This window comes from Peromyscus eremicus, chromosome 18, assembly GCF_949786415.1.
Source record: "Peromyscus eremicus chromosome 18, PerEre_H2_v1, whole genome shotgun sequence".
Taxonomy (NCBI): domain Eukaryota; kingdom Metazoa; phylum Chordata; class Mammalia; order Rodentia; family Cricetidae; genus Peromyscus; species Peromyscus eremicus.
This window is the reverse complement of record NC_081434.1, coordinates 21,575,952-21,591,957: the sequence shown is the minus strand read 5'-3', so window position 1 is coordinate 21,591,957 and position 16,006 is coordinate 21,575,952. Positions and strand designations below refer to the sequence as shown.

The following is a 16,006-nucleotide window of genomic DNA, read 5'->3' as shown; positions in this document are numbered from 1 at the left end:
AATCTTGTATCTAGAAGTTAAAGGTCTAGTGTAGTTTTAACTATTTCTTTTTTCTAATTTCATCAGCTAATGTACTTACAGACTTTAATTAAATTCTAGAGCATATTAAATTACCTTTGTTGAAATAAAAGAGCTCATTGATTATTCATTAATAAAATGCTGTGTGCTATTTGCATTGGAAAAGAGGTTTTGTTTATAAATTGTCTCTTGTACTCCAGATGATTTGCCACATAATGAACTGCAAATCTCCTAGTACTTTGGAGCATCAGTTTTGTTAAATCAGGATTCATCACTAAGGAAGCACAATATACTAAGACACGAATTCACTGTAACATTACACCTTTGAAATATTATGATTTACTAAGTATAAAAATGAAACTTCAATCAAGCAAAGTGATACATATTTCCTAGAAAAGTTAGCACTCTATAAACTGTGATAATGTTCTAATAAATTATGTTTTCTGCATAAAGATTGTAGTTTTAGTGCTTAAACATAGATGTGTGGCTTCCTGAGTAAAATATTTCTTATAATACTAAAATAAACTGACACTAAATACAATTCTCTTTTCATATCCATGGGTTCAGGATCTGTTAATTCAAATAACCATGGATCAAAATTGTTAGAAATAATATCTATACTGTACATACTGACTTTTTCTTGTTATCATTCACTAAATAATACAATAATGACTCTGTTTATAGAATTTATACTATATATTTATTGTATAAAATATAAATTGGAGTTGAAGTGTATGGAAGGATATGATTATTTTACATATATACATCGCCACTACATATAGAAACCTGAGAATCTGTAAGTTTTATTATGTGCAAGGGATCCTGGAACCACTCTCTCATTGACACCATGAGACCATGTTAGAAAGTTGATAATTAGTACAAAAAGAGCAGCGCAAGTTGGACAATTCTTTTGTTTTCATTTGCTGTCCTAAAGACACATCAAGATTCTTTTTAACTTAATAATTTTAGCTTAAATTAATCAATTAGGTAAAACTATCCCTGCATTTTGCATGTCCATAGAGCCAGTTAACCCTCTTTCAAAGTGTTTCATTTTGCCTACCCCTCAGAAAGCCCTGTGCCAGGCAGAGATGACAAATGTCCTTTGCCCACAGAATTTAACAGAATGACAGCACTGCATTTGCAAAGCTGGAGGGACTTGGATGATTTAATGGAAGTGTAAAGCAAAAATAACTTCAGTCAGCCTGAGAAAAGCAAAAATTGAAATATCAGAGCAGATGTGATACTGATAAGCTGTGGCACTTAATACAAAATATTTAAGAGTCAGTCCCTTGAGAAAAGGACTACTATGCAATTGGATCACAATAAACATGGAGCTTTAGCAGAGGGAAACATTTAACTGGCAGATTTCTGGCCATTTAAGTCATGGATTTCTGTGGTGGTGGGTGAGAAAAGTAAGATGTCAGGAACCAGAGAAAAGATTATAAATGTAGGTGAGAAGATGAGGATGGGTCATTTATATTATGCAAATGACTTAACTTCTTAAAGGTATAGGTGCTCTTTGAAGCTGTAATTTTTTTTTATATTTTAGCTTTAATATCAAGTATTTACAAAACAGCAGGGTTGTCAGCAATTATAGGAAATATTACACAAATAAACAATGGATCTTTCTTCCATTTTCTCTTGTAGTTAAGTTCCTATAAAAGCTACATTTCTGCATCTACTCAGGATAACGATGCAGTGAAGATTAGGAGCTGTATTGTCCTGGGATCTGTATTGTCCCCTTTCAGCCCCAAGTATTCATTGCTATTATGTAGCAGCTCAACAGGTATTTGTGTATTTATGTGCATTTACTTGTTTCAGAAATTGAGTTGAATTCATTAGCTGAGGGAATGTTTATTTACTCTGCAACTTTTCACATATATAATCATACTACTTGTAAACACAGATTTTTTTTTGTCATCCCTATCTGATATGTATACCCTATATTTCTTCATATTGTTGTATTCAACTAGCTATAAATTCAATAACTATGGCAACTAGAACTGTGGAAATTGACATCCTTGCTTTGTCTAAATTATGGAGAAAAATCTTCCAATCTCTTTAAATATGATGAGTTATGTATTTTTAAATGGCCCTTTTCAGGTTCAGGATGTAGTTGCTATTCCTTGGGATTCTCAACTACAAATGGGTATTGAGTTTGTCAAATGATTTCTATTAATAGGCATGACTATATGATCCTTATCCTTTAGTTTATGATTCTAATAGATACATATGATAAATCACATTTGATTGATATTCAAGAATTAAAAGAGACTTTTATCTTGGAACAAATTCAGTCAGCTTAGTCAGCTTGTGAATATATACACCTATCCTACCTCCTAGATAGGATTTTACAGAATTATTAATTCTTTAAACATTTGGTAGAATTTTCAGTAAAGCCATCTCTTATTGAAGATTTCTTACAAGTATTTTTCAGTTGCAAATTTGATTTTCTTAATAATAATAATAATGTTCAAAGGACTGACTTCATATTTGATAGGTAAATTGTATTTTGTGGAAAAAAAATGGTACATTTCATCTAAAGTCATGAAATTTACATTTTAAGTTGGCCATAGTGTCTATGATCCTTTTTATAACTTCTGCACCATTAGTGATACATTCTTTCTTTTATATTGATAATTGGTGTCTTCTTTTTCTCATTTAGACTTGTATGGGTTGGTCAATTTGATTTAAAAAGAACACACTCTGTGATTCATGGGTTTTCTCTTCAGCCTTCCTCTTTTCAATTTCATTATTGTCTACTCTTATCTCTATTATTTCTTTGCTTCTACTTCTTTGGCTTTATTTTGCTCTTCTTTTCCTAGTTTCTTGAGATGGGCGCTTAGATTCTTCATCTGAGATTTTTCTATTTCCTAAAGTATCCCATTAGGCACTGCGTTACTTGTGCCCCACAAATAATGACACACTGTAAATGTATCTACTTTTTCATTCAGTTGTATATTTATTTTAATTTCCTTAAGAGTATTTATGTAATATATGGATTATTCAAAAAGTAAATTTATTAGCTTTCAATGGTTTTATTTTCAATTTACCTTCTTACTGATTTTTGTATTATCCAACATGTTCAAAGAAAAGATTCTGTATAATTTCAATCATTTTAAATTACCTAAAGAGTAGTGAAGGGACATGCACCTGTGAATGTATGTGTTTATATGTCACAAGACAATCAACATCTTGAAGACTGTTCTATTGGAAACTTTTAGAATATGCTAAATGTGTTTGGGGCAGATGGTTAGTAAATGTTGATTATATCTTACTCGAGAATGTTTACTTGTACGTTGTTGCTGATTTAATCTCTGTTATCATAATCATTGTTGATAAAAAGTTGATGGAAAGGGGAGAAGAGAGAAAACAGGGTAGAGACAGCCTAAAATGTAGTAACATGATGGGCAGAATGAGCTTTCTGAAAGATCCTCACTATAGTGATTATCTGAAATATTCAAAATATTCAGTACAAATCATATTAGCATTCCAAACATAGAATGAGCTAAGATAATATACTCGTTCACCACAGTTGAAAAGAAATTTTAGAAACATGACAAGAGACATGGGTAAGAGGAAACACTTCCAAGAGATAAAAATACAAAACAGTAGATTCAAATAAATATATTCATCAACAGAGTGTGAAAACAAAGAACAATGCATAGATAGAAGTAACCTTAACGGAACAACTGAGTATATGGATGGCAACAGGTTTTGTCAGGAAGCTTGGAATCTGAGAGAGTTTAGTGACTAGTTAATGCCATTTGAGCATAAAGTACTTATGGATCACCTACATATGTCTGACAAGACATTGAAAATACAAAGGTTGGTCTAATAGAATAAAAAGTATTTGGGAAACCTGGTTAAAATAGTAATCCTTAAACCTATCTGCAAGGAGATTATCTAAGAAATATAAGCAGACTGGAAACATAGCGCTAATAAAATGATCCTAATAGATCCAATTTTAGGTCAAAGGAAGAGAAATATGGACTGGAAAATAACAGTTTTGGAGATGAACGATGCAAATGAGAAAGAGAATTGAATATAATTTCCAAAGTCTAAATGAAGTCCTTAATACACTTAATACACGTACTGTGCTGAAGACTAGGTTATGATTCCCTTACACCTTCCTAAATGTGTTCAGATCACTGGAGTACAGTGTGGACAGCTCCACAATAGACACAGCTCAGTAGGAAACTACACCACACAAAAGGCAGACAGAGATAGAGACGTTTTTCAAGTGATGACACCATTCCATCCGAACACTCACAGATAGGAAAAATTCTCCAGTTAACTCTTGGGTATCTACATCCTACTACAGAGACAGTTGCTCAAACATGGTCCTTGCAGCTCGATTCATTATAGCCAAAAATTATGCACAGCCTAGATGTCTATCAATAGATGAATGGATAAAGAAAGTGTGGTACATTTATACACTGGAATATTACTCAGATGCTTAAAAAGAAAGAAATCATGAAATGCAACTAAATGAATGGAGACAGGAAGTTCCATCCTGACTGAAGTAATCCAGACCCCAAAAGACAAATAGGCTATGTTCTCACTTAAATGTGGATGTTAGCTGTTAAGTCTTCAATAAGCAGGCTACATATAAACTTTATAGCCAGTGAGATTAAGTAAAAGGTAAGGGACTGGTAGAGGAGGGGAGGATGCATCTCTCTAGGAAGAGAAAATAGAATAGATAGTTATGGATGGATGATGATAGGGAGAACTGAACAAAAGATCAAACAAGGATGGAGAGGGAAGAGAGCCGTGAGAGAGACAGTGAAAGGAGGGACATTATATAAACCTAAGGGTCATTTGAAGGGTCATATGCAAGCCTAATACAGTAGAAACATTACGAGGTACACAAACAATATGTAAAGGCAGGTCCCATAACCAACAGCAGATTGCCAACACAGAACAATCTCAGTGGTAATTTTGGAGAATTTTTGTTTTGTAATGCTTTGTCTAGGCTTTTTTTTTTCCTGGCAGTCTTTGCTTATATACAATGGTTTCTGGTTTGTATTTTTATCGGATTTCTACATGTGCTAATGCGTGTGTCTCTGCATATATATGTGTTTCTTGTGCTTTTTCCTTAGCTATTTTCTTTGTTTTGTCCTATTCTGGTTTGATTGTTTTTATTTAGCAATATTATTTATTATTACTACTATTATATTTACATGACTGCTTTCTAATGAGAGAGAGAGAGAGAATATATTTGGGCGGGTGGGACAGTGGGGAGGGTCTGAGACGAGTTTTGGGGACCGTAAGCAGAAGGTAGTGTATGAAAAATCTATTTTAAATAAATATATGTAAAAAAAGAGTAAAAGAAAGAAAAGCAGTAAAAAAAATATGCTGATGGAGGAGATTCTCTGACCAGCTAATTTGCATGTGAGTCATACAAAGAGCTGCAGGGCTTCAGTTTTGTAACTTGTCACCCATGCTGGGATGTGCATTTTCATGATGCAGCTGCCTTTATGTCACCTTGGCTCCTATTATTAATGATTTACACATAATCCTGTTGGTAACTTTAATAAGTGCATCCATCACACACACACACACACACACACACACACACACACACACACACACAATACTTCATGAAAGAAGAGACAAAGGAAAATAAATAAGAATGGGGAAAGATATTGGTCATGATGGCTGAGGGCTCCTGAGAAAGATGATGGAATCAGAATGGCAGAGGTCTTTGACTTTACCACTTATGAAGTCAGTAGAAGCTTCTATGAACAGTAGATTCCATGAAGTGAAACAGACTGAAACCAGATTACAATGAGATGGAGGAGGATGAGGCAGAAATGACTTGGAGAGGACCATTTTTCAAGGAGTCTAGCTTGTATAGGAGAAAATGAAGATCCAAAAGTTAGAAGTTGTATAAGTCAGAAGATGTTTTGTTTTGAGATCAGGAAAAAAAATGAGATGTTATAAGTAAGAGGGGGAAAAATTCAGAATTTATGGAATAGAATTAAAATATTTCTTGTCAGTCGTACAACAGATGTTTGTAGATCCTCTATACTGTTTTTGAAAACATCTTTCCAAGATAAACAGCCAAGTTCTCTTGACAGTGTTAGGACATATTTTGAGTAAACAAGAAAAATAATGGAAAGCCAATGGAAAAATTAGACATTCTTATTCTAAGTGTTTCAATTCTGAGGTCAGCTTAAGAGCCATGAAAACTTATTAATAAATTCTGTTTTGTCACATTTGAATGGGCAATGTCACATTTCAGTGTAAGCATTTATTGTTAGGATTTATTTTGTTTTCTTCAAGAGGAATGATGATCTCAAGAAAAAAAATTATCTGCTGCAAAGAGTTTAGAATGGAGCAGATGTGTCAAGATTATTTCATGTGTTATATTATAAACATCCAAATGTCTATCAAGTCTGCAGGATATGAAAAGACTTGTAAGAAAAGTGTAATAGTGTGAGATGTTTTAACACTTGTTTCAAAGTCTATTATATTTTTCAAGGACAGCAAACTAGCCAACTAAAAATGATGGAAGTCTTAAAATGGTCGAGAGTCCAGGAAAATTTCCTGAGACTAGAGAATGGCCTCCCATGTTTTTTACAATTGTTGAATTAGCAATTCTTAATGCAACAAAATATGTAAGCAATCTGATACCTTTCTCTACATGCTCTAGTTTTCAATCTGATATTCCTTATCACACAGTGAGATACTGCTGATAGGGAAGACAGCCTAAGATTGAGAAGCTGCCATTCTACCACAGTGTCAGATATTTCAATTTATGCCTGATAAATCCTAAAATATATGCCCCATAATTGTATTATGAGGATTTAAAAAAGTACTACAAAAACACACTAGCTCTTCAAACATCAAAAGATACCTATACAACATACAAATAAAGCATGTCGGTTGAACTAACTGCTTCCAAACTCTCCATTTCTTCCCTGGAGGTTAAGTTATTACTTTCTCTCACAGTGATATCAGCTGAAAACAAATTTTCAAGTGTGGAAAAGTTAGATGATACCACCTCACATGCTGAATATTTTTTACAGCAGTATATCAATATCTTGCTTCCGTGATAGGAGATTGTGGGAAAATTTGAGACAAAAGCTATGAACAACTAATGATCCTATTTAGTCTCTATGAGAAGTTTTTAAAGCATTTTAATTTAATTTTTACTTTTTGCTTATGTCGGGGGGGGGGGCGGGGAGGGAGGGAGGAACATGCATGTGTATTTGTATAGTGCAAGTGCCCATGGAGGCTAGAAGGGTCTGAGAGATCCCACAGAACTGGAGTAATAAGCTGTGGTGACCTGCCTGCCAAGAACATTAAGATCTCTTGTTGGTCTGATGGAAGCGGATGCAGAGATCCACGCCGAGCCCCTGGTGGAGCTGTGGGAGTCCAGTCAGCAAGAGAGAGGAGGGATTGTATGAGCAAGAGATATTGAGACCGTGCTTGGAAAATAGCCAAACTAGTGGAAATGTGTGAACTGTGAACCAGTGGCTGAGGAGCCCCCATGGAACTGGAGCAGGTTCTCTGTATAAGTGAGACAGTTGATTAGCTTGAACTGTTTGGGAGGCCCCCAGGCAGTGGAGCTGGGACCTGTCCTTGGTGCATGGGCTGGCTTTTTGGAGCCTGGGGCCTATGCTGGGACACTTTGCTCAGTCTTGGTGTAGGGAGGAGGGGACTGGACCTGCCTCAGCTGAGTCTACCAGGCTGGGCTGACTCCCCAGGGGAGACCTTGCCTTGGAGGAGGTGGGAATGGGGGGTTGATTGGGGGGAGGGCTGTGGGGTGGGGGGAGGGAGGACGGGGGAATCTGTGGCTAATATGTGAAGTTAATTATAAAATAAAAATATTTTTAAAAAAAAAGATCTCCTGACTGCCGATCAATTTCTGTAACCCCACTCACTCCATTGTATTTCGGTTTACATAAAAGTATGTAAAGATTTCTTTATTTTCCATCTTACCAGTATCATATTACATGATAATTTTGAAAATAACGTATTTGTTATCACACCCAGATGTTTAAGAAGCATTGAAAACTACATTTGCTTTTTTTTTCTTGTGTGCACATATATGAACATGCTTACGTCTATGTTGTGGTGCGCCTGGTGTCAGAGAACCGCTTTCAGGTAGAGTCAGCCCTCTCCTTCGACCATGTGTAGTCTCTGGATTGAACTCAGGTCATCAGACAGAGCGACAGGGAACCTTCACTAAGAGCTATCTTCTACTCCAGTGGTTCTCAACCTTCCTCATGCTGCGACCTTGTAATACAGTTCCTCATGTTGTGGTGATCCCCAAGCATAAAATTACTTTCGCTGCTACTTCGTAACTATAATGCTGCTGCTGGTATGAACTGTAACGTAAATATCCATTTTCCCGATGGTCTTTTGGGGTTGTGACCCACAGGTTGAGAACCACTGCAAAACTCTGAGTATGTTGATATGGCTACATGTGAGTCACTGATAGGATTACAGAAAACAGACACATGAGGGGCATTCTCTAATACACATATAGAAACCTTATTTCAGCATGACGTTAATTACTATATCAGAATCTTCAAGTTGTCTACCATTTAGCTTTTCATTTAGTCACTCTAGGTTTCTTTCTCTTTTTATATTCATAATTGATATTAGAAGCCATGGAAATATTTATTTAAGATGGGAAAATATTTTTGTAAATCCACTGATTTTGTGGAAAAAAAACCCCAAAATGTGAATCTATGTTGATTGTTTTATGATAAGGAATCTAAAATCCATATCCCTTTGATACTACCACTTCAAGACTTCCTGGGATAGATTCTAATATTGTTCTCCATAATTTTGTTTTTATTGACTTTCTTTTAGATCCCTTTCTATTTGAAATAACCTTTTGAACCGAAGAAGCTATAACGTTTCCTGCTGCTAGCCAAACTTCACTATTCCTATCCAGGACTACTCATCAAGAACTGGATTCCAGTAAAGTAAGGGTCCTGTATATAGTATCACTTCTATTTTGTTACCTCATATAAAACCGTTGTGTTTCCATGTAGAAGAGGCCCATAGCAAATATAGGAATGTCCGACCACCCAGCCTAAATCAGAAGCTGCCCACCATACCTAAAAAATAAAAAAAAAAAGATAATAAAATGCATGTCTTAATCAGCAACATGCCTTGTGGTGGAAGTGTAAAACCCTGATTACCTCTCCGGGTTTGAGGCCATATATGGAAGACATCGTCCAGTTCAGCATTACAGCATATCCCCCCGTGGGTCTAACCACACCCTAAAAGAGAGAGATAAAATGAAGTTAAAATTTACCAAACATGTGAGAAGAGTCACTGTTTTCACTCTATCTACCCTAAAATTTAGAGATTCAAATCATTCACTAACCTGTAAACTACAAATTACATTGACTCATACATAGTCTTACATATAACTGTATTTAAATTTTGGTTTCTTTGGATTCTCTAATAGAAAACCCAGAGGTTTGTGTTCATCATTTCCATTTATAGAAAACCATTGTTATATGACATCCTTAACAGTATAGGAAAACACACAACCTCACAAAGTAATGTGTAAAGCAATTTTAACAGTAATACACAGTATCAATGTTGCAGTTTCAACATTGAAATGGAACCTACTCAAACTGAATGAACAAAATGTTAAATGAGTTGGCCTAAAATATAGACCAACTTAAGAACATCCATTCCTAATGATGATAACATTAGGCTGCTTAGAGGGAACAAAGTCGAATTCTAATTAAGACCTGATTACACTGCTAACTGGGAATCACATAGCATGGTATGGGAGTTGAACAATACTTTAATGATGATTTCCAGAACTATGAACAATGAATCCTGATGAGTTAGCCTTCAGGGTAACAGATGTGTTTTATGTTGCATTTGGGGCAAATCAAGGCATTACTACGCCATTATGTACAGTTTTCACAAATCTGTTTCCAGTATCTTCCCTTAACACTGGAAACTTATCAAACTCAACATAAAATTAATATTTGAACACTGGGCACATGAGTCATCAAGATAAAAATGAATGATAAATATAATAATTAGGTCTGTTTATTATACCATTATAAACACTAGTGATCATCAGTGCCAATAAGACATGGCTACCGAATTAAGCCAGCAAATGCCTACTGAGTAATAACAGTAATATGAAATTCACACGCCCTTCGAAGTTCGAAGCATCTTTGAGCCTACCATAAGAACTGTTCTTTCCAGAACATTATCCTCCTCAAAAGGATAAACACCCTAATTATTGGATGCTCTCTTAGTTGTACAGTTTTTGTATCACCCTGTAGTTTTAACACATGTGCATGATTCAGGAGAATGGCCGGGGGGGGGGGCTGACTTTGCAATAGCTGCTACCATTACTGCTCTCCTAGGGTGCCTCTAACGAAGTGCAGGCATCAAACTGTGGAACATATTGTATCCACCACCAACACCTGGTCTCTTGGCAAAAATCAGGTGCAGCTTTATTGGCATTTGAGAGCTATTTTCTATGTTATATGATACAGTTAACATGCAGCTGGCTCTCTGGTTCACCTTGGAAATGTTAGATATTATAAGCTTCTTTCAGGCAAGCTTTCTACATGCACTTATTAGTCGATATTATAAGCTTCTTTCAGGCAAGCTTTCTACTTGCACTTACTTAGTCACCAAATCCAAATACTCTAGATGAACTCTATCCCGTCTTCCTTTGCTAATTAGTTTCAATTAAAATGTGTTTTCCTATGGTCCAGGAACTCAATGTATTTGGTATTAACAGTTTTTCAAACACTCTTTCCTAAAAATCTTTTAGTCTTTTGGAAAGGAAACACCATCCAGTTTCTTTTGGGTCCTGTATGTTTTCATATATTGTAGTAGAGAGCACTATTTAATGTCAGCAATGACTTCAGTTATGTTGTGTTAGAGGTTTCTTTTCACTATACCTGTCACAGCATTTTATTTTATTTATTTGAAAAAATGCTTTATGAGAGCAGTTTTGGTACTTTGGGATTCTTGAAAACAGAGGGTTCATAAAATGTCTTTCATTTTTCTTTTTATCTGAAGAAGCATCAATATGTGGAACCCAGTACTTTGCCTAATATTCACTGCAGTCTTTTTTATTTTATTGAATTCCATTAAGACAATATATTTAGATCATGTTTTCCACAACTCCTCCCAGATTCTCCCCAACGCCTTCCCTACCCAATTTATGTTTTCTCTCTCACTCCCTCATCCAAACACTTAATAAGACAGCAAGGAAAATAAGAACACACCCAAAAACAAATGTCAAAATGAAGCAAAAGAGTAATGAAACAAAAAAGTCAAAACAAAGCAAAATGAACTAAAAAGTCCACAAAAAATATAGTGAGTTCATTTTGTGCTGCCTAACTACATATAGGCATGGGGCCTGTTCTGGAGTGTGGTTGATATATCCAGTGAGACTCATTGGAGAAAACGTGTTTTCCCTATACTAGTAGGTATCAGTTGCAGATAGCTAGGTGTGTGAGCCTGTGTCCATTTCCCACTCTCAATGCTGGGACTCTGTCTGGCTTGAACCTGTGCAGGTCCTGAGCATGCTGCTGCAGTCTCTATGAGAGCATATGTGCATCAGTCCTATTGTCTCTGGAAGATGCTGTTCCCTTGGAGTCATCCACTAACCTGGGCTCTTAGAGTCTTTCCATCCCCTCTTCAGTGTAGATTGTCCAGCCTCTAGAGGAGGGGTTTGCTGGAGCTATCCTATTTAGGACTATTACTCCAAATCCCCTCAGTCTCAGCACATTGTCCATTTGTGGGCCTCTGTTAATTGTCACCTACTGCAAGAAGAAGCAAGCTCCTCTGGATGTGGGTTGAGTGGGGCACTGTTCTGCGGACATAGCAGAGTGCCATTAGTAATAATTTTATTGTTATATTTCTATTGGTCTTTATCCTAGGCCTAGGACATATCTAGGGCCAGGTTGTTGGCCACTTCTGCAGTGTCAGATATGGGTTCCATCATGTGGAACAGACCTTAACTCCAATCAAAAAGTGGTTGGTTACACCCAAAACTTTGTTCCACTAATGCATCAGTATATCCTTCAGGCAGGTCACTGTTGTAGGTCACAGAGTTTATAGTTGTTGATACTGATGATTACCTTTCTCCTCTGGTAGCATTCAGAGTACCTTCCAGTATCATCCACACTAGCCAGTATGTGTGAAGCTTATAGTTAGGCACCAACTAGAATTCTCCGTGTGCAAAGATTGAAATGTTATCTTAGTGTTGCTGCATTGTATCAAGGGATTATTTGTCATAACAGAGCAAAATTTTAAATGGGAAAATGAACTAACTAGAAATTATGAAGAATAAAAGGCTTGTGATACATAACTAAGTATTAATGCAGTTGTAAAACTTAGAAGACAAATTTAAACTATGAATTAAAAGTTTCTATTTATCAAATGACTACTTCTTGACATGATGCCTACCATTTTATTATATTATTACTCAATACTTAAACCTATGCTACCAAAAAAGAAAAAAAAGGAAAACTATAAGTCTGAGCTACTTAATCAAATCATGGATAAAAAAGCATTTACATTGTAATTGCTAATATTTATGGACTTAGTTATTTTTTTATAAAGGGACTTGCATCTGTAAGCATGGATTCTACCACTGAGATACACTTCCAGCCTAAATTTGTTTTTAAATATTATTTCCTTCATTCTATAAATTACCATTTTTTTAATTTTACTGGCTTAATGCACATGGAATTGTCAAATAATTAGAGATCATCATCAAGTATTCTTATTACAAACAACTGAAATGGAGTTGAACAAGAGTCAAAGGCCATGATTTCTGCTTTAATTGTTCATTAGTCCCCCCCTTAAAAAATGGATCTTAAAAGTTTAGTCAACATCAGTTCATTAATCATCTATAGTTGTGCAGTTTGGCCAGGCCTGCTAAAATATTCAGATAATAGACCTTAAACATCTGAGAGTTTTTAATGATGTAAAAATATGGAACTATACAGACTCATATTCTCCCTATGTGTATTTTATGAGACTTCAGAAGCAAAAGAAGAAATATTAGGTTCTACAAGACATGATTCTAAATATTAATTTGCTAATAAAACAGGAAGAGAGTATGTTTTGGTTCTTGCCTGTAACTATGGTTTTCAGGTAATGATAATTGCACATGAAAGAGAAAGCTCTGCAACCTCAGAACACAGAACTCATTCTCAAATCACCAACTCTCAAATAACGTTCTTTTTTTGTCACTTTTTTATTATATACAGTAAATTTGAGAACTATCCAAGATCATCAAATCAAGTTCACACTGGAAGAAATGATTTAACATGCCTGGTATCACTAATGAATCAGACTGGCACATATAGACGTCTCAAAACAAATTAATTCTTCAAATATTTAATACTTATGTGACACCTATATAAGCCATTAGCAGTATGGAAGTCTTCTTTTCATAAAGTTCAAAATAAACTGATGTAAAAATGTAAATCATACTGAAACAATTCAATTTAACACCTATTAGGTGCTAGTCACAACCAGGAAGGGTTTAGTGGATAAAGTTTATCTAGATCAGCCATTCTCAATCTGTAGATCATGATCCCCACATGGGTCACTTATCAGATATCCTGCTTGTCAGATATTTACAGCTATTAGCTTCTTAGTGGTGGGGCTTCATGTCCACATCTCCTCAACTTTGGGTATATATGTTCATATGTTTATCTCCTTGACAGCTCATGGAGTGCTTTCTCATATACTAAAGTTACTGTTTGTCAGTTTATGAATGAGGAATTCTAGAAAAATCTTATATAAAATACCATGTTCACCACCCACACAATAAGCACACATTCCTCCCACAATGCACAATGCTATACTTCTTAATACATCCTTTATTACTTGATTTTATGTGTTCATTATATACATATATGTATATATATATAAACATACATATATTCATTTCTCTGTCCTTGTGTGCTGTATACTATGTGAACTATATACGTCTGTACAGAATATATAAACAGAAGCACATATATGTATATGATGGGGCATTTTCAATATTATTACCCTTTAAAGATCAATGTTCAGTAGTGAGAAAGGAATATCAACAATAACACATTTATTCAGTGGTTCTCAATCTTCCTTATTATGTGACCCTTTAATACAGTTCCTTATGCTGTGGTGACCCCAACCATAAAATTATTTCATTGCTACTTCATAACTGTAATTTTGCTACTATTATGTATCATAATGTCAAATTACATTCTTAGTAAGGAAAAGTAACCAGAAACTAAAAATAGCTGTTTCTTAAAAAGTGATTCTTGCTATATTGCTTAGGCTGGCCTCAAACACCTGAGCCCAAGTGATTCTCCTGTGTTTAGCTTCAAGTAGCTGAAACTTTAGATGTGTTTGCCAAGCCTGGTTCTAAAGAGGATAGTTGTACTGTTTTATTGAGTACTGTAGTTAAGGTAAAGGTACTTATTTAAGAAAAATGTTCTTCTCTAAAATGCAAGTTTAAGGTATTTTATTCTTTCGAGTTTCTGTTACTACTTCCCACTTGTGCTTATACTCTACCTTAAGTGTAAAAGTTTTAGTGATCTAATGAAATCTCTGAAAAGCCCTATACAGTACCAGCATTCTGGACTCTCCAGGATCAGACATAATCCTTGGGATATGGAGAAGCTTAAAAATCTTCATGTGATCATAGTGTTTATTGCCCAGAAAGAAGACATGAAATGAATTCTGTTTCAGAATGAGAAGCATGAAAATATAGACTTTTTTGACATAGAAATTTATACAGTATTGAAAAAATTTCTTTTTTTTTCATTTTACATACCAACCACTGTTCCCTCTCCCTCCCCTTCTCAAACTCAATCTCCATAAAAGTAAAGGATAGTTACTTGTAACCCAGGAATGAGAGCAGTCATCACAGAGAGTACCTTAATTACTACAATTTAATGGGATGCTCTTTTATGATACGAAATGCCACAGACTTACCTAAACTGTAACATTAAATGGAGAAAAAAATGAGACTTTAGGAAATGCACATAGTTTCTTTTGCTGCAACTTGAGAAGGAAATGTGCAAATGGAATAAGAGTGTTGAGGGGCAAGAACAAGGAAGGCTGGGATGTGCAGTGAGACTGAGTACTTATTCCCAAACAGTGTGTGTGTGTTGTAGGGTGTTCTTGAATTGTCCTATAAAAATCTTAAAGGCTGAAACTGCAGAGATCACTCAGTGATTGAGACCACTTAGTGCTAATCCAGAGGACTAGAGTCCAGTTACCAGAATTCATTTTGAGCAGCTTACAACTCCCTGTAAACTTATCTCTAATGGAACTGATACTCTAGTTTGACCTCTGTGCACACACACACACACACACACACACACACACACACACACACACACATTACTGTTCTAAAACAAGAAAGCACTGAGAAATGCACGTTGTATTTAAAAGAAATACATCGGCAAATGTTGAAGGGAGTTGGAGAATTAGTAGGCAAAAGAAATAGCTCTGGTCAACTTAAACAGTCTGTATACCATCACAATTATATCTACCTGTGAATCTTGGGAGTCACAACAACAATCCTGGCAAGACATAGCCATTGGTGCAACAAGGGCATGGATGTTGTGGGGGTAACCAACCAAGTTCTGATTAGATTTAAAGCCACCACATAGAATCAAACTTGTACCTAGCACTGTAAACCTAGCCAAGAACCCATGATGAGCGCAGTCATGAGCTCAAAAAGAGAGTCTACTTTATTATTTTGCTAAATGGACATAATATAAAACTATCTTCTACGTACTTATCTGTATACCAATAGATTAATGTCTTTCAATCCTCAACAGAGAAGCTTCTTTTTCACAGTCAACATCAATGAGTAAGAGTGTTCAAAGTAGAGAAAATAAGTGGTGTGCTCAGCCCAAAATGTGACATCTATATCTACCGTCATTCTCATAAAGCTTAGGAAACATAAAGGAAGAAAGAAGAATTTGGTAAGAGACAAATTTTTTTCAGGAAGATT

At 35.4% G+C, this 16,006-nt stretch overlaps 1 protein-coding gene across 1 annotated transcript in view; it reads right to left on the bottom strand.

Moving 5' to 3' along the window:
• Positions 1 to 16,006, bottom strand: part of Acss3 (acyl-CoA synthetase short chain family member 3) — a 199,845-nt gene that overhangs the window by 76,033 nt on the left and 107,806 nt on the right. The window contains exons 8-9 of the mRNA XM_059245803.1: positions 9,183 to 9,263; positions 9,003 to 9,098 (exon numbers count right to left, since the gene is read on the bottom strand). Of these exons, the coding sequence (XP_059101786.1) occupies positions 9,003 to 9,098; positions 9,183 to 9,263 (177 nt within the window). The remainder of the gene's footprint in view (positions 1 to 9,002; positions 9,099 to 9,182; positions 9,264 to 16,006) is intronic.